Raw genomic sequence first — 19,418 nt, 5'->3', positions numbered from 1 at the left:
AATAATGAGGGATGTCTTAACATGTTTCTAGGAACTTTTATTAAGGTTCATAGTAACCGAAGTGCAGTTCAAAGAGGTGCTGAAGAAGGCTGGAAGCAAGCTGTGTCTCTAAAGCCTTATAATGCTGGTTCTTGAAATGCACAACAAGCTTTCTCTGAAATCATGGGGTGAAAACTTGACTCTGCTGCTATCAGGAGGAGTTCTGTTGCTTACTTTGCAGTTTGCACACTTGTGTTTAACTAACCTTAAGAGTTTTGCAGTATGCCACTACTATGCCAACTCATTCAGAGTTAAGGCTCTAAGCCAAATCATATTAACTGTGTTTCTATAGAAGCATTACATGAATTACCCTTCAACTGTGAAGGCAAAGACTGCTGATGCTAAAATTTTCATAGCCATGTAAGAGGCTTCTGGTTCTCAGATGTGAACAGTGGTACAATTTAAAAGTCCTTCTGAAAACTGAGGCCCTTTCACATGTTGAATCAATAAATAAAGGTTTTTGGAATTACATATCTTTTATGAAAATTCTGATTTAGTTAAATATTTCTCAAAATGGAATTCAGGAACTTACTAACTTGTTTTTCAACAAAGCAAGTGATTTTTTTTTTTCTTTACAGCTGTATGTAATTATTTATCAAAACATTTAGAAGACTGATGCAGTCTGAAGAGTTAACATAGCTGTTTTTACAGAAAGAAAGGAGATTAACTGGTTTTAGGAAATGCTTTTATTAAAAATAAGCATTTAGGAAATGTGACTGTAGTCAGTCATTTCACTAGTTGAAAATCTTTAGCTTACTTATGGGGGAGAAAATACTAAACTCTTCTGAATGGGAATTTTCTTAGGAGTCTTGCAGAAAATGGACAAAACAGGGACAAGCATTGCCTGGAAAGATGAGGGAGCGGGAAGGGGAAAAGACTTTCTACAGAGAGTATGACAGTGCATATAAACACCAGGTCTCTCCTCAGACCCAAGGTGCCTACAGAGGAGCATTTTAATTGATGGACAGCAGCATTGCTTCCTCCTATGCCCAGAAATGTGCTATCTATCTTGGCCCTGAGAAACATAAATGATGAGTGAGCGTGTCTGGAGATTAGAACAGAAGGAGCTGAATAGACTCTAGCGTATGAGCAGTGACAAGCAAAAAAGCTTTCTGTGAAGCTTTCATTCTCTGAAAAAAAAAAGTCATTCCAGTCATCTGGAAGCAGTTTGCTAACTTGGACTGGATTTTGTTGAAAGGTTTTAATTATAAAACTGACATGGTTTGTGCTGATGGTTCTGTTGACCCTCAGTTTTCCACCAGCCCAATGCTCTGCAGTCCTATGACACTTCTTGTCATGCTTTCAGGTTCTCCTGTTCATGCTATTCTGTTTCAGAAATAAATAAATAAAATCTATGGAGCAGGAAGTAGATTCTGCATTTTTCACCATGCATGTTATTACCACACTAAAAAGTATTTTTTCTTTTTTGTTGTTGTCATTAAATAAATATTTAATTTCTTCTCTTCAAGAGGGAAGGGAATATGATGGCAGCCCCCTGGTAGCAGTATATTTTCGAAGAGGTGACACGGTAGGAGTGGCTGCTCCCCGACTACATCAACCATCTTCACCCAGGAACCCCAGACACAGCTGCAGTGCTGTGAATAAACTCTCTGGTGACATTAGCAACATAGCCCTCTTTCCTTAGGTCTTACTTTTTCTGTGATTTAGGTGACATTTAACCATGTAGAAATAAATGAAGAATTGAAGTGCAAGAGTTACTGCTAATAGATTTTAGTTAGGACATCATTTTATGCAAGTCTTCTGGGAAGCATTCATTTCTTGCTACTTGCACGTCACCACCTCCATGCCAGTCTACAGTCATGCAGGCTTACTTCGCTTTTCCCCTTGCTTTTTGCTGGATGGCTTTTCTAGTGTGGATGCTAAATAAGCTGACATCCCTTTGAAAGTAAGCAGATAATGTCCCCTCCCTTACAAAGTTTATATTGCCCAGGCTAATGTCCTGCCCAAAGCATTGTCAAATTTCCACGTATCTTCTTTTGCATATTTTGTTGACCATAGAGTAAGGGTAGGGTAATGTGAGAATCTGATACTCTGCTTCCAAAGGTGATCAGTCTGACAGACTGTTTTAAAATGAAAAGGCAGACAAAATCAGACAAGAAATGGAAGAACAGAGACAGTGCAATTCCCTGCAAGAACTTACAGAAAATTTTGGTACCTCTAGCTTCAAAAATGAGTGAAGGACCATTCAAGTCTTCCTGATGCCAACTACTTTCCCTTCATTAATCATGCTACCATAAAACAATGTGATAATCAATCCAGTAGCAGCTGCCATCTGCCATCACAAATCATGACTACAATTATGAATTAAGCAGACCGAGGTAGCCTCCCACCAACTTCCCCCTGCACAAATGAAACCTAACTCCTTGTGAGCTGTGCCACTTGTCCAGTACCACCACCTGCACAGCACATAACCTAACATAGCTGGCATGGGAAAAAATACCATACCAGTCCAGACTACATTATATAGTTACTGGCCTCATTCTCTGACTAATTTTCCCAGCATTTGAGAATGTCTCAAGGTCTTTTCTTTGCCCCTTTATAGTAGAAAAGGTTTGTAACAGGAGCTGCCTCACCTTGGCATTCTACGCTTTTTACAAAGTGTTCATAAAATACTGCGATGCAACAAGAAATGGTGACATTCTGTGGAACATTTCAAGCCCACTCATCATTTTATGGAGAAGTACTGCACAACTCTGATGAAAAATGATAATAATGCAGTTTGCTGTAAAGCTTCTAAAACAGTATCCAAAAAAGTCCCCTAGACAGGGGAAACTCTGTAGAATGTCTTCTGCCCCACCTCCACCAGCTTCACTTGGGCCTGGAGAAAGGGACAAAGCCTTTAAATCAGAAGCTTTCCTCTAGCAATGGGTGAGTCAATCCAATAATGACTACAATTTTGGAAGCCATTTGCTCCTAGGATAAATGCTATAAACCAACTCACAGCATGCAACGAGTTCTTATAGCTGAGGAGCTGTGATAGGATTTACGATTCAAACACTGATGGATCCTGAAATATAGTGATCCTAGTGGGAGCTATTTTGATCAAACATACTCTTTAAGGCTCTAAACATTTAAAATACCAGAAAGAAACACCAGGAAAGCAGCATGGTCCATCTTCATCTAGGGCTTGTCTTCACCGTAAAAGTTATTTTTGAATTAGTACTCTCTAGATACTCAATTTCAGGTAGGTTTTGAATGAAAGATTATTGCTCAGAATAACTCTTGGCTTTCAGTGGCTGGATTAGTGCCCCAGAAAATGTCTGCAGAGTCTCCTGCAGGCAACCTGGGATGGCTCTGCCATGTGCCCAGCTGCAAGGCAGTGTGGCAGGCAGCTGAATAACTGCCAGCAGCACAGCTGGATTAAAGGGCTGCTGTTCTCTTCAGCTGGGCTAGTTTCACTGGTGAGTGCTAGCTTTCTACCCTGGTTCTGTGATGTGTGCTGGTTGATAGTAGAGCTCTTTTATGGTATTCCAGAAATAGTTCATCTGACTACGCTGTAGACTCAGGGCTTCAAAATAAATCCCCATGGCATATCATTAGCTTGAGCATCAGCAGCGCTCCAGCTTTAGTGCAGTCTTTTCCTGCTACTCAAAAGGGAACTTTTAAAACATCACTTATCTAAAGCTGGAGCCATTTGTGTGTAGAAAAAGATCACACTGGGAGTAAAATGTGAGTTTAACTCAGGATTTAACAGTGCAGGAGTACATGCTGTTTAGCTAATCGTCCTGAAACAAGTTTCCCACAACATAATGGATTCTGAATTGCCCTGCACCTTTGTGTAGCCAGTTAGACCTGTGCAGAGCAGCAAACCTACTGTGTCCTGTGGTGAAGCCACACAGCAGTGGTGCCCTTAGCTTTGCTTAGGTGCAATAGATCAGGCATCATGTCATAGGAACTTGGCATGTTCATCTGGGATGATACACAGAGCCTTGAGAAAATGATACTGAACTTTACATGCTGTTATCATTGGTGGTGTTTACGTCTGTCCTAAAATGATGAATAGAAATATATACAGGCTTTACATATCCCTTATTTGCAACACTTGTTTATAGACTTCAGTTCATGGTATGAATGATCTCTTAAGCATTGTTTCTTTCACTCATTAATTAAAGATCCCATGTAAATTAGTTTTATTTTGCTCTTATACCATATGAAGGTTACTCAGAGAGGCATCAAGTTAATGTTTGCATGGCTAGAGAATAACAGCTACTATTACAAATTAATTTCTACTTTGCCTGGCTGACATCTTCAGCAATGTCTTCAGCACGCTTAATAATGTATTTCTGGTACCAAAGAGTTAAAGAAGCCTGTTTCCCCAGGATGCCATTTAAATGAGTTGTTCACTTGAGATAAGATTCAGTGAAAAAGTAAGGTGCACGGAGGTGATGAAGCAGAAAATAGGAAAAGTGCTGAATCACTTCCTGTGGTCTGTGATTCCTTATATTTTTTATTTACTTTTTTATTTTAAATGAATGTAGGAATGTGCATTTGAGGGCAGACTTTATTGAATCACATTACTGATCTTTACCTAAATATTTTACTTGTCTCTATGTCATACATTTAGTTCAGATTACACACAACGTAGTAATGCTGGCATGCGCTTACCGATGCTGTTCCTCAAAAGGCTCCACTTGCTTTCAAAATACTGTTATCCCTTGCACTGTGTTTGATTTTGCATGCTGTGTAACTCTTTACTGTAGTGTTAATCTAATATCACTTAAATTAAACATCACTTGGAACTTTTGTTCAATTATAAGTCCACCAAGCAACAGCAAAAGAGTATTTATCTTTAGTAAAAAGTATTATCAAAAAGACAGCTGTTTTGGTATGAAATGTGATTAAATCTTTTTTTGGCCATATTGGGGCATTTAGGAACAAAATTTAAGTTCAAGAGAGAGAGATTTAAATTCAGAGGTCTAGATAGACAAGCGACTCTGACAGTTCCTGCTGTACAGGTGACCGAAACTTGCTATCTCACTTCCTTAGACTGCAAATGAAGCTCTGGCTGTTGCTGGGACAGGGATTGTGCATTCAGCTCAAAGGGTGGAACACAGACAGTATATGGTATATTCCATTCACTTCACACAACCCAGGTGGATGCAGATACAGTTTGAGGGATGAGTAATTGCTGGTACCTCCAGAGGAGTAAGATCACCAGCATTTCCCTGTGTCTGAGAAATGAAGAATTCATCCCCTTAGTTAACTGCAGCATTAAGATGCCAATTCTGTCACCTGAGCTTACATCAGACAGTCACAGGAGGTGAGCAGTAAGGCCTTCAAATTGTAACTTCCAGGCACAAAAATAATGTTCTGCCCCAACAACCCTTCTCAGGTAAAACTGGGATGGAACACTTCGATGTGTAGTTCCACTGAAACCAGTGGTGCTGCTTGCCTGTTAAGAAGCTACTCGATACAGCCTCAGTACCTGTCATCTGAGGTTAGTCACACGTCCTGTGTTCAATGTTGTTTCTATTAGCTGTGTATGTCTGGTGTGTAAGGTTAATTAGTGAGAGGGCTGCTCCTAAGCAAAGGTGAAATAGGCAACCTCTCTGATAATCTCTTTTGCCTTTTGAGATACTATTAAAGAAGGAGCCCCAGGAAAAAATCTGGCAGAAAGATACCCTCCAGTAACAGTTTGACTGACAGCAGTAATATGAAATACATTAAAAACTACCTGTGAAAACTTCCCATGCAGTTAGGCAGGGGCAATGATTCCTTTTGTTTTAAAAGGTACCTTAGCACAACTATTCCATAATAGTTGACTGTATTTACTAGTGTTAGCCACATGATACTAAGCTGTCATTTGTTTTTTTTTTCTCCCCTCCTTTCTTTCTTCCTTTCAGGATGAAAAGAATCAGGTATTAACAACAAATATCTGGCTACAAATGGTGAGTTCTGAGAAACGAAGCAAGATTTTCCTCCTTTGGTCTTCACATTTCATCTTGTGATGGTGTGAATTTTAGGAAGCTTTCAAGCTTTTGTTCTGTATCTCACCACACAGTATACAAAGCTGAAGTGAATGGCAAACTGCAAGGCTGAGATTTAGGACTTGATGTTGTTTCAGGTGTTTTTGAAAACTTTTATGAATTTGAGTCACCACAGCTAGATATGTCACAAACTTACTGGCCTTGATTTAGTCACTCTAAAAACTCTTGACCACCCTAAGATACCGATGTCCAGAGTTCCAGTAACCGTAGGTACAAGTTCCTTATCACCCATTTCAACAAATCCACTATTTGCTTTGCTTTCAGTCTATCTCTTTAGGAAACTGCAAGAGAATTTTAATTAAGATGGACATGCTATTTTCATGTTGTTCAAAATACTGCTTTTGTTAAACATCAATCATCATCAAAGATTAACCGTAAAGATGAGATTTTTTAAGGTTATTTCTCCAAATTCTGTTTCTCAGTTACATGACAAATATATATTGGAACACAGGTTCAGCTTCCTAATGTTCAGCTGCGAACACTATATTTTTATCCTGGTTTCCCTGTTTGTTTTGCATACATATGGTGTTTGTTTTTCAAGCAGTAGCTTTATTTTACCTTTTGATGCAATGTTTAGCTGCTACAGTTGTCACAGAATTTTCAGACCTTATTTCAGACTTAACATACCTCTGTTGCCACCACTAGATAGCACAGCAGAGAACTTTGCCCCCCATTAACTCAAGGATGACGTTACTGGGTAGGAGTAAGTGTCACGCACTTTTTAATAAATGGAACAGACAGTAGAACAGTCAAGAACGTTGTGAGAGTATTTTAAATTTCTTCTTTCTTTAAGTTTAACTAGAGAGAGAGCTGTCCCTAAGGCAAAGGAGCCTACACAGATTTATTCTGACTTGAATTTTTAACTAGTTTACCACTAAAATTTAGAATTAACAAGATGCCTCTTACCATGCTGACTACTGGGCTCCTAGTGCTGCCACAAAAAATTTCTTCCATAAACCCATGCTTTACAAAGATGGGGTGATGTGGGCAAATTTTCTCCATACTACAGTAGCTGGGATGAGAATTGGCATTTAATTCCCATCTGTATTGCAGAAACTAAACTGTTTGGGCTAAGTAAAGCTTTACAAGAGAGTTTTACTTTTCAAGACAATCATTCTGCTTCAACAGAAACTTTACACCTTTCAGTTTCTTTAATCAGCTCATTTGATCTAAATAGATTCTTTTTTCTTTGATTAGAGCATTTCTACAGAAGGCCTCTCCTGCACTGTGGAGGGCTTTAGGAAACAAATGAGAGATTGTTTGGATGACCCCTGGGAGGACAGCATGGCTATTCCATTTATTCATAAAGAGAAGTTGACATGGAAGAAGCATTTAGCTCATGCTGTTTTATAGGCTTGTTTTACAGCAGGGTTAAAACTGTCAAATATAATATGGTTTTGGCTTTGACAAAATGTTGCTATAATTTCTTACCAGGAAAATATATGACAATTCACACTCAAGAAGCTATCACTTATTTTTCCTCTCTTTATCCTAGTGTCCTTGTCCTTTTGGAGGTATTTTTCCCCAAGTAAATTTTTTGATTCTTTTATATATTCACTGTATTTCTTTTGATTTATTCACCTTAGTACATACTGTATGTGGAACATGTTAAGACCACAATGAGCAGATCACTTGAATACTACAAAAAATGCAGCCACTTTTCATAGCCTGTGTTTACATTAAAAAAAAAAAGTGTTTCTGTATTCACTGTTTATTCAGTGTATACTAGACAGATTCAAAGCATGATTGAGGCAACCATATGACATTTTATGACGCAATGGTCTGCATTGAGAAGTTTTTCCCTGTATGTCTGCCTCCACTCCCTTCCTTGATAAATCATATATATAATCAAAGATGTATCTTAAATATATTTTATCTAGTCATCAATGAAATACTTAAGTACAAAAAATAACCTGGGAGAAGGGCAAATAAAACTAGCATTTATCCAGACTCTTTGGTCATGAACTGTATCTCCATGGCAATACTGCTCAGCATCAGAATCTTAAATTCGATTGAAGTTACAGCAGGAGCCTTGCCTAGTCAAACAGGTAGTACTAAGCCAAGTACCCTTAGATGTTTGCTTTTCTAATCTGCATCAAACATACTTCAGCTACAGTGGAAACTGTAACTCCAAAGTTAAAACAAAATGAGACAGCTCATGTCCAGCTTGATGAGTAAACACTCTGTAAATGTGGCTAAAGAGAGCAACCACAATCTGCTTAGCATTATTTCTAATCCAGTCTTCAAAATTAAGTTTTCTATTAGACTTTTGACTGTCTTTACAGCATTCAGTGCCACCCTGTGCTACAACATGTTGGCTACAATACCTTGTAGAAGTTAGAATAAGAAATTCTTGGATACATTGGTATTATTTTAATGCTATTCAGATGGCAATCAGCCAGAGAGTCTGGGAGGCCAGTGAGCTCAGCAGCAGCTGCCCCATGGCCCTACAGTCCCAGCCATGTGCCTGCTAGTCAAAAAAGTGACTTATTCTGTCAGCTCTTGACAAAGAGTCACATAATGCAAACAAGGACCCACAGGTTTAAACACAACACCTCAAAACCACACTCCAATTGGTTTACGTTACTACACTCGGTAAATAAATAAATAAAATATCATGAGGATCTTGGTATGTCTAAATTCTACAAAAGATAAGTGGTAGAAAGTACAGTGAATTTTTGTCAATCAGGGAAGATCATATAATACAATTTACCATAAAAATGGAGTTAAAATCCTGAAATAAAAAGATGACAAGCAGTTGATCAGGTTATATAAGCTGTGTATAGATAAACGTGAGCAAGACACACAGTTTGTGATTAGAGAACTGTGAATGGAGCAGGAAGTGAAAAGAAAAAACTATTAACAGACATATTCTGATTTAAGATTCCTGTAAAAACAAAACAAAAACCAACTAGTATCTGTAGAGCAAAAGGAAAAAAGCAATATAAAACTCAGATCATTTGTCCAGGTGACAAAGAACTAAAAATTCTTAGTAAAAAATTAATGAGAAAAATATGGAAGCACATGCCAAGAAACACAGTTCTAAACCCTGTTGGTTTGACCACAACAGAACCCATGCCTATATTGGCAGTCACGGAATTGTTGTAAGGAGCCCAGAGAGCCGCCAGGGTGGCAGCTTCCAGTGCAGGAAGCGCCAGCCAGGAAGAAAGCTTCTGGAGCAGTACGGTGCTGCTGAGCACCTGCTTCAAAGGCTGGCTAACTTCAGGCCACAGGAGCTGCTAAGGCCTTCTGCTGCCAGTATTAACTGTTCTGCCATTTCAGTTGTTTTTCCTATCAGCAGAGACTGTTGGCTGCTCTACCACACACCAGTAATCAAGTTATTACAACCTAAGAATTTGCAACCACAGAAAACAAAGTTGTCTCTGATGAAAAAAAAAAGGTCATTGAAGTTAAGTATGAATTGTAAAACAAAATCTGTTCTATCCCAAACTGATACCTGAGCCAGCATGAACAATAAAATACAAGCATATCAGATCTTCTTTTATATGCTGTTATATGCATTGCAGTGTGAACTGAAAATGAGATTTTTATGCTTTCCAGTGAGCTCTTGGTAGCCTAATTCACCCTTTTCAAGCATTTTACTGTCTGAAGCTAAATAAGATCTCTAACAAGAAAACATGTATTGTTTCAAGCTATACAGTCCGGAGAACAAAATTAAAGCCATGGATGAGAAGAGCTAACATGTTCAGTTTGTATATTTTAGTACTGGACAGATCATTACTTACAGTGGAATGTGTCTGAATACCCTGGAGTGAAGAACGTCCGTTTTCCTGATGGACTGATTTGGAAGCCAGATATTCTTCTCTATAACAGGTGGACACGCTTTTTTTTTATTATTATTTTCCTGTGGGGAAGGAGAGAACATAAGACAAATGACAACCATTTCATTAAAATGCCTAGGTTTTGCAGATTTGGAATACTGGAAAATAACTACTTTACACAGTGGGAGGTCATATTTGCAAATACTTAGTAAATACTAACAGCTTCTCTATAATCAATTCTAGTTGGATTTTGTGTGATGATTAGAAAACTAAACTTTCCTGCCTGTGTTTAATGGTACAGGTAGTGATATTTTTCTCTGAAATTATTTGCTTGGTGTAAATATTTACTGGTGAATTCAATCAGCTGCAGAAACTTGGCTGACATGAGAGATTCTTTGGCTGAACCATTATATGCAGGTTCCCATTGTGGAATGTATTTAGTTTAAAAAGGTGGCATATTACTACTTCTTAGAAAGAACAAAAACTTAAGAGTCTGTAATAAAGTGTGGTTTTTTGGTAGTGTATGTAAAAGAGAGTAAATACAAGCGACTTCGAGTATATAAGATACAGAGAAAATGGGGGTGTTAAACAAGAAAACAGAACAAATGCTAATTGCTTGCTACCCTGTTCAGGAAAGGTATGTTCACTGGAGCTCTGAATCCTTCTGAAAGACTACGTGTAAGAAATTAGTGGCCCATTTTTTGGAGTATTCACAATAAACTTTAGGTGTGGAATCATACTGCTTTAGCAAGGTGTTGTAGTAAATCTCAGCTGAAATTGGATGCTAGTCTGTTTAAGGATTCAAAGTGTTATCTGTGAGCAAATTCACTGCAAACCCCAGATCTATTTAAAACAACAGCACATCAAAAATAAAAATAACATTGTTTATTAAGTAGAAACATTACTAGTGCTAATGGGAGTACAAAACCTAGGCATACAATTGCATGATACAGACTGTTTTAGTTAAGTACTATTCACAATACTTTTCCAATATATCACACGATTGTGACATCCCCTGCACTGTAGGTTTCTGTTATGAAAGCAATGCAGCTGCTGGATTTTATGTATAAAAAGTAAGTTTTTCTTCCATCTGTTGTGGTTTTAACCCAGCCGGCAGCTAAACACCACACAGCTATTCACTCACCCTTCCCCCTCCCTCTCTGGGATGGGGGAGAGAAACGAGAAAACTGAGGCCTGTGGGTTGAGATAGAGACAGTTTATTAGGACAGAAAATATAATAATAGTAATAATAATATGTACAAAACAAGTGATGCACAATGCAATTGCTCACCACCCGCTGACCGATGCCCAGCCTATCCCCGAGCCCCGAGCCAGCCCCCCCCACCCCGGCCAGCCACCCCTATATATTGTTTAGCATGACGTCAGATGGTATGGAATCCCCCTTTGGCCAGTTTGGGTCAGCTGTCCTGGGTCTGTCCCCTCCCAGCTCCTGCTGCACCCCCAGCCTGCTCGCTGGGAGGACAGAGCGAGAAGCCGAAAAGTCCTTGGCCTTGGTGTAAACACTGCTCTGCAACAATTAAAACATCAGCATGTTATCAGCACTCTTCATCCTAATCCAAAACATAGCACCCTACCAGCGACTAGGAGGAAAATTAACTCTATCCTAGCTAAAACCAGGACACTATCTTTCTATAGAATTCAAGTAACCAAATTCTTCCCTTAGATGCATACATGTAATATCTGTGCAGCTGTTGTTGGGGAATAAAAAAACAATTCCATCATACCAATGTTTTTCTCTGGGGGGGGGTGTGGAGGGAGCAGAAAGTACATGAACATCTTGAGATCAGTGCATGCATATACCTTTATGTAAACAAAATCATGTTTTCAGCCAGGTTTTCTATTCAATGGCATTATACAGAATTACACTACCCACTGATGAATTACTTCATAGTACTCTATGACAAAATGAAATATGAAAGAGAATATCCATATTGATAAGCTGTCATCTGCTCTATGCCTTTTCTCATTATTTCTTTGTCCATTTCACTGTTGAACAGTAACTAGACAAAAAAGTTCTTGGCAGCATTCTGAAGCTATATTTACCAAAAGAAAAAGAGTAAGAATATCAGCTTCAATTATTGAAAACCCTACATCTTTAGAAACTCGGTATCTTTAATTACCTTTAAGTAGAATCTTCCCTTAGTCTTACCATCTACTGAGTACAATGAAAAACTGGCAAACGCATCGTGTCCAGTGTTTCCTATAAAGTAAATCATTAAAGAATCTGTAGACAAAAATTTTCCTTATGCCCCCCCCCCCCTCAATTAGGGAATTAATTGTTTACTTACAATCTAACTATTCATTCTGTGCTGCTAAGGAACAAGATCTGTGCCTGTACCTTCTAGAACAGTCTGAATTTTGAAGAGCAAATGGTCTTCCATTTGGGTAGCAGGAACAGCTATAGCCCAGCTTCGGTGTTGGAAAAAATGAGCATGAGGCAGTGATAGTTACCATTGCTCCTTTCCTCACTAAAGCATCCAAGTTTTGTTGGTTGTTTGTTGGTTTGTTGTTGTAGTTTTTCTTCACTTATTCCATGTTAAGCAATTATAAGAAGAAACCCCAAAGAAGTACTAAGTTCTTTATCTCCAACAGTCCCGAGTTAAACTGAAGACCTGGCTATGCACACATTTCATTTAAAAAAACCTGTCTTGATGATACGCCAATTTCCATCTGTCTGTTGTGCTCAGCAAAGACTGTTTTTGCCTCTCACAGAGGCTCTTATAGGAGTACATTGAGCACATATAACAGTGCAGTTCCCCTCTCTGATTGCTCAAGCTACCCTTTATAGAGAGCATTTCTTTGGGAGTGAGGGTCTTCTTCTGTCTTTGGCATGGATATAACCACATACATCAAGGCAGTCCCACATAAAATAAACAGGGACCCTCTTCCAGCCTTCGGAATGGTCTCAAACTTGCTGTGGTGTAAGCTGACACGGTCACGGCTCTGTAGATGTATGGGAGCCTGCTCTGTGGCCGGTGCTGGCCTCCCTGCCTAGCGTGAGGCTTGGCCCGAGCAGCCTGTGGGGCTGTGACCCAGCTCTTTCATCAGCCATCACTCTTCAGAATTCGTAGCTCCATAACAGAGGCTACCTGAGAGTCTCCTTTCCCATCAGAAGTGCCCTGTTAAAGCACTGAAAGATGTCTGTTCTTCTGCAGTTATTGTGGACCCGTGTGCAGTTCCCCAGCTAGTGGAAAGACCTTACATCTGCTTTGTACATCTTGCTCTGGTTGTTTTGTGGTAGACAGGGTACTTGGTGTATAATTTGCCTGTGCAGGTGACACAAACCTTTTGTCTTCCTGATGGCTTTTTTCCTCAGTGTCTCTCCCATATGTCTACTAAGAAGACAGCCTTGCAGTGTGCATCCACCTGACGCCCCTCTCCACTGCCCTTTGTGGCAGCAACACCCATTCAATAGCTGTACCAATGTCAGCTGCAGCTATGCTGTCCTTTTGCCACCTGCTCATCACCTTTATGATTAATGCCATTCTCACAGATGTTGTTGAATTGTAATGCTGTGGTGACAGCACACGGTGACAGCATTTGTCAGCTAGCTGAGTACTTCTCTCCAGGACCTACACACTGCTTATAGCACGCTTCCATGCTTCTCTCAGAGCTACAATTAACACTAAGTGATTTGAGGAGGTCTCTGCTAGACCTCACCACACTTACTGTAACTGCCTGCCAGGATTACTTCTTGTTTCTGGTTTAAGCATTGCAATTAGTGCTTCAGTTGTCCTGAAACCAGCCTAAAAATGCTCTGTACATAGAAATGTAAACATGCAACCTGAACAGGTATTTTTGCAACACTGATCTTGCTTGATGTATTTTTCATTACAAATTTGTTCTCTTGACCATCTTTTCCTACCTACCTTGATTTCATAAATGACAGAATTCTTGGGAAAGACCAACAAATCATTCATTCATTTCCATGTTCCTGCTGAATAACACTCTAAGTATGCCATAAAATTGGTACTCTACAACAATGGTTTAGAGGTTTCCAAAAGAATGAATCATGACAATATTCTTCCTCACATGTACCACGTATCTGAGAGACTTTCAGTGCATCTGGAGATTTATGCTTATGTGTATCCAAAATTAAAGGATGATTTTAGCAATTTTCGACTATTCTTCATAATACCTGTACATCCACGCTAACTGTACCTGAAGCACATTACAGAATGAGAAGGATAACATAGTACCTGGACAAGTGGCAGCTGTATTAAATTTTACTACCAGTCTGTTGTAAAGAGACCGGGCCCAGTCCATCTGTAGTTTATCCAAGGGAGGAAAATGTTGGTCTACGTACAAATTACAGGACTGACTGTATTAGTGTTGTGTCTGGCTCTGTTCTACTTTGTTAGTTTTACTAGATTCATTAGAAGTGATTATTTTTGCTGGTATTACTTTCCAAATGGCCACATAGTGTTCATTAGCTCACGGAATAATACAAATTCTGGTAGTTAGGTCTCAGTTTCATATTTCCAGTTTCATAAACCTGAGATTCTCCAGATAGGTTCCAGTGGGATTATGTCTACTAAGTACAGCTTTGTCATCTCAACGTATTGCAATCAGTATTTGCTTTCAAGTGGCTATAACTTCAAGAAGAAACATAGCAGAGATGATTTTCTATCATTATATTTGAGTCCAAAATCTCATCAAACAAAGGCTTTCCTGCTTAGTGTAATCCCAATTGAAGCACTGCATTTCAAAAAACAATTAGAAGCACAGTGTAGGAAACCACATATGCTTCTTTTCCAGGAAAAAATATTTTCAAATTCGAGTCTAAGTATCTCTTGATATCCTTTTAAGAATATGTCTTATTAAAATCAAAACCACATGACAATGAAACAGATTCCTTGGTGACTTGTGTCAATCAAGTGATTGACATGTGATGCCTTTTGAAAATTTTATTTTTGCGAATGACCAGAAAGAACAGCAGGGTCTTAGAAGTGGCCTCCTGGTTCTTCACTGACCTCTGCTTGAGGGAGAGAAAACAGAAACTAGCCTAGGAAGCTAAGAATTTCGTTTTGAGTTATTGATTTCCACTTTACAAGCAATTTGTTCAGCATGGATATTTTCACATCCTAAATTTGACTACACTGCTTGAGTTTCCTAATGTAGCCCTAATGAGGCTACACTGAAGTCACTGCAATTACTTGCCTATGTCCAATATCGAAACCGGCTGCAGAACTTTAAGTCTGCTTTTCTAAGGAAACGAGACCTATGCAACTGGAGGGTGTGCGTGCCCACCTGTGAACGTATGTGTTTGTGTATGCGTCTTGCTGCATACAGCATACTTCTGCATACATACATACTTCTCCCAATATCCTTCGAATCTACTTCTGGAAAATTTGGCAGTGCAGTTAGGAGACTTCTCAGCAGTATGAGTTCCTCACAAACGCCAGGAAAAAAGGCAGCCAAGATGAGGCAGAACAGTTAGTGCTCCAGCTAGAAGAGAAGCTGCGACAAGAGCTCAGTCTGTTAACCAGCAGAGAATCCACCCATGAGCTGTGAAGCTGAAGGACAGCAGCCTGCATTACTTCAGCTGCCTTAGAGTTGAATTCCCTTTTTCCCTCCAAGTCCTAGAATCCACTCACACTACATATGCAATATTTAGACTCCTCAGCTTATCTTCAGAGTTCAAATTAAATAGTTGGAAAAACACTAGTGAGCGACTTTCAGCACTATGAGCATTCAACTCACCAGTGGAAAAAGTGCATCTCCAGGTGGGAGAGTAATTATTTGGATTTAATTTTTTCTTGTCTGCACATTTCACAGATCAGTCAGATACTTTTAAAATGTAATGTCTTTGAAATACATATGGGGAAAATAGAATGCAAAGTAACAAAGACTAAAATAAAAACTGCTTTATTTTAGCTTCTGAGATACACAATTTTTTATCAGAGTATGCCAAATTTCTTTCTTTTTTTTTTTTTTTTTAAAGAATATTTCAATAGGAGCTATGCTGCTGGGAAAATGTACCCCTTATAATTTCTTTTATGCCAAAATTATGAATATTTCACTTTCTCCCCATCTCAAAGCCTTACTGTATTTTTCTGACGATGTTATAAAAGGTGATTAGAAAGCCATGAGATACTAAACCACTAATAGGCAGAGACACACCTGAGACTTGTGATTTTCAAATCACCCTAGAGATAACATGGTTTTTTTGATCAACGCAAGCACCGGCTACAGCAAGATGCCAGACCCTGCGGCTCCCGTGGCCTTTCCTGTGCCCGGAGCTGCTGGCACGGTGTTTAACTCGTGTTCCAGCCCATCCCCGCGAGGCGACCGTTCAGAAATTACAAACAATACAACAGAGTAGAGTAGTGTATGTCTCATTTTGCTTATCCCCTGCACAAATGAAAGCCCAAAAAGGAGCTGCTGTTTATGTAGACAGCAAGAGAACAGATTTCCCTGTACAATTGCTTCAGAAGTTTTTTAGAAGTGCTTACTATCCAAATGGAAATCAATAAAAAGCCGAGGCAATGTGGTGAATCTTGCAAGGTGGGTGAGCAGAGAGAATGACGTGGTTCGCCTCCACTTACAGTGTAATCAGGAACAAATCCGATACCATCAGGGCCGGTCACCCTGAGGCCACAAGAAACTGGTGCCAGAAGAAAAGCTGATGGGTTTTATTTTGGGGATAAATAATCCTTTTATGAAGAACAGATTCTTCTCAGGTATTTTGAGCCACAGAGTGTATAACTCATTTTCTTTTTTCCCTATTCTAGTGCTGATGAAAGATTTGATGCTACATTTCACACTAATGTTTTAGTCAATTCTTCAGGACATTGCCAGTATCTGCCACCAGGTAGGCTGTTTTCATGTCATAAATTCTTATAACTCAGACCACCTATATATGGTGTGGTTTCAAATTTGACATAAATTCCTTGGTATTTTATTTACGTAGCTAGCTGTCATCTGCTAGATATAAGCCTAGATGCATCATGAATTGCATGGTTAACACTTTTGTATGAAAACCATCACAGAAGATTTTTTTATTGCAATTATTTAAATTTTTCTGTCATAATGCACTATTACAATAGTGTGGAAGAATAAAAGAAGATAAAAAATAGAATCCCTTAGTATAAAAAGTTATTGTTTGTCAAAGGTAATGTCTCTAAATATAAATGAAATACTTTAGTGCTTTCTTCTATTAGTATGTTACTTTACAATGAGATGTTTAGGAACATCTTGGGACATCTCTTCAATTGAACCGATTCATTGAATGCTTCATCGAAAAATTTTTGACTCCTGAAAGGAATATAGTCTGTGTTTGGTATTTATTTGATATCAGAAGTATATCATTGAATCTCGGGTGTGGATCAGTGGAGTAGTTTCTGTTCCCTAATTCAATTACCACAGTTCCCAGAATTAACTCTTCCAAGAACCTGAATTTTAGAAAGTACGGTAATAGAGCCACGTGCTTTCCAAATTAGTTTTTCTACCTAAGATCTTTAGGGGTTTGCCTGTTCTCATGTAAGATGTTCCATTTAGTGTGCGGTTTTCAGTTCCATTCTCAAAGCTGCTAAATGACAGAGCCTGACTCAACAAGTGAAAATTAAGCTAGCCTTCCCGAATAAAACAAGATCATGTAAATCTAATAAGATAGCAAATAATCTTTCAAGATCTCTTATTTTATTCAGTAGCAGAAATAGGAGAAACAGGTTGCATATTCTGCTTCATTTCTTTCTGATATACAGTATCTAGAAATCTGTGCGCTTCTCTAAATCTTTATCTACTGTGTATCTAAATAGAAATGGGTAGAACAGTTTATAACATCAATACATAATTGATGCAGTTCTTTCCCATTTCTATAACTGACTTTTGCTTTTTACATCTCAAGACACAGCTGAGATTAACTGTGCTTTACAACTAAATGCCAAAGGGTGCAATGTGGAACAAGGTCCAGATACAAAATGGACATGAAATTATGTGGAACAAACATTTCAATTTGGTGTTCTTGTTTAAAATCCAACCTAGGCATATTTAAGAGCTCATGCTACATAGATGTGCGCTGGTTTCCATTTGATGTTCAGAAGTGTAACCTGAAGTTTGGGTCCTGGACATATGGAGGCTGGTCCTTAGACTTACAAATGCAAGAAGCAGATATATCTGGCTATATTTCAAATGGAGAGTGGGATCTAGTAGGTAAGCTCTTGATTTCTTATTTACACTCTGAACCTGCAGCCTTGACAGCACTTCACTGCTGAAATAGCTGAAATAATGATTGGGAAATTAAGAGAGAAACTAAATTAATAAATGACCTAGCTAGTGGTGCTTGAAACTCTGAGAACAGACATAAGATGAAAATCAACATAAAAAAGTCAGCTTGAAGTCAGTAAATATCTTTTATCTGATTTTCCATTATTATCTGGCAAAAGTGACTTAATTGGGAATTAAGCTTGAAGAAGCAGTTTTACCCATAGTAAAACTTAGAGAGCTACAACTATCCTTTTATAAAATAATCACTACATAATATAGAGTTTATTGACATTAATTTTGTGTTTTCTTCCTTTTCCCTCTTACACAGGAGTTCCTGGGAAGAGAACTGAGAGTTTTTATGAATGTTGTAAGGAACCTTACCCAGATGTGACATTCACAGTAACTATGAGACGCAGGACTCTCTATTATGGACTCAATCTTCTTATTCCCTGCGTACTGATATCGGCACTTGCCTTATTAGTTTTTCTGCTTCCAGCAGACTCAGGAGAAAAGATCTCACTAGGTAAATCTTCAGTAGGATATTGTTATTGTAAATATTACCAAACCAAAAAAAAGTTGTATTCTAAAATTTCTTTTTAAACAGTGTTTGGAGACAAGGAGGAATAGATTATGTGCCCTGGCTCATAAACTGTTTTTACTGTGTGATGCTGCAGCACAGGTGTCACTGTTAACCTTTGCTGTAAGCTTTAGGGGACAATGAAGCTGTGAAAGGGAGAAATTCTGGCCAGCCAAGTGGAAGCATGACAATTCCTAACCAGCCTCCTTCAGAAGCAGGGTTTCATTTTGTGATGTTTAATTGCTGAAAAAAAAAATCCATGTTCGCCGGGTAAAGCTTAAGCTCACAAATCTGCATTTGAGCACTTACATATGGAATTCTTGTTAATGTTTCCTTTTAATTGACTCATATTAAGAGCCTAGCATTGCTTTTTGCCTTCTCAGAACGATTGATTCGATTTAACTGCTGCTATTACTATTTTTATAGCAATTTTAAACTAAATTATTGGCTTGTGAAACAAGTCTGATGAGTTTAAGTACTTGATCCTTAAGATGGTGGTTAAATATATAATGAAACTTTTTGCCCCATATAAATCTGCAAATACACTGGCTTCTGCTAATTGAATGCAACTGTTAAATGTAGGAACATAATGAACATTTCTCCAGAAAGACATTCTCCAAGAACTCCCTCCCCATTTTTTTGAGTTCTGTGTTCCTAAATCCTTTTCTACCTGACAGTGACTCCCTATTTTTTTCACACTAATCCTGAGAAAAGAGCTGGACCTTGTTTCATAGAGATGGGAACTGATCACTGAGTAACAGAAGTCAAACTCCAAATATCAGC

At 38.6% G+C, this 19,418-nt stretch overlaps 2 protein-coding genes across 4 annotated transcripts in view; one reads left to right on the top strand and one right to left on the bottom strand.

The window, feature by feature from the left end:
- MYO1E (myosin IE) overlaps window positions 1-19,418 on the bottom strand; it is a 259,158-nt gene that overhangs the window by 159,870 nt on the left and 79,870 nt on the right. The window contains exon 4 of the mRNA XM_067004122.1: window positions 9,794-9,912. The gene's annotated coding sequence lies outside the window, so the exon portion shown is untranslated. The remainder of the gene's footprint in view (window positions 1-9,793; window positions 9,913-19,418) is intronic.
- Window positions 1-19,418, top strand: part of CHRNA7 (cholinergic receptor nicotinic alpha 7 subunit) — a 44,696-nt gene that overhangs the window by 17,229 nt on the left and 8,049 nt on the right. The window contains exons 3-7 of one of the 3 annotated variants that reach the window (XM_048060315.2): window positions 5,904-5,948; window positions 9,772-9,881; window positions 16,585-16,664; window positions 17,837-18,004; window positions 18,387-18,581. In XM_048060315.2, coding sequence (XP_047916272.1) covers window positions 5,904-5,948; window positions 9,772-9,881; window positions 16,585-16,664; window positions 17,837-18,004; window positions 18,387-18,581 — 598 coding nt within the window. The remainder of the gene's footprint in view (window positions 1-5,903; window positions 5,949-9,771; window positions 9,882-16,584; window positions 16,665-17,836; window positions 18,005-18,386; window positions 18,582-19,418) is intronic. The other 2 variants (XM_048060316.2, XM_013177387.3) reach the window with 2 other exon arrangements.

The sequence above is a fragment of the Anser cygnoides genome, chromosome 11 (genome assembly GCF_040182565.1).
Source record: "Anser cygnoides isolate HZ-2024a breed goose chromosome 11, Taihu_goose_T2T_genome, whole genome shotgun sequence".
NCBI lineage: Eukaryota > Metazoa > Chordata > Aves > Anseriformes > Anatidae > Anser > Anser cygnoides.
The sequence above is the reverse complement of the archived record's forward strand: the minus strand, read 5'-3'. Positions and strand labels throughout refer to the sequence as shown.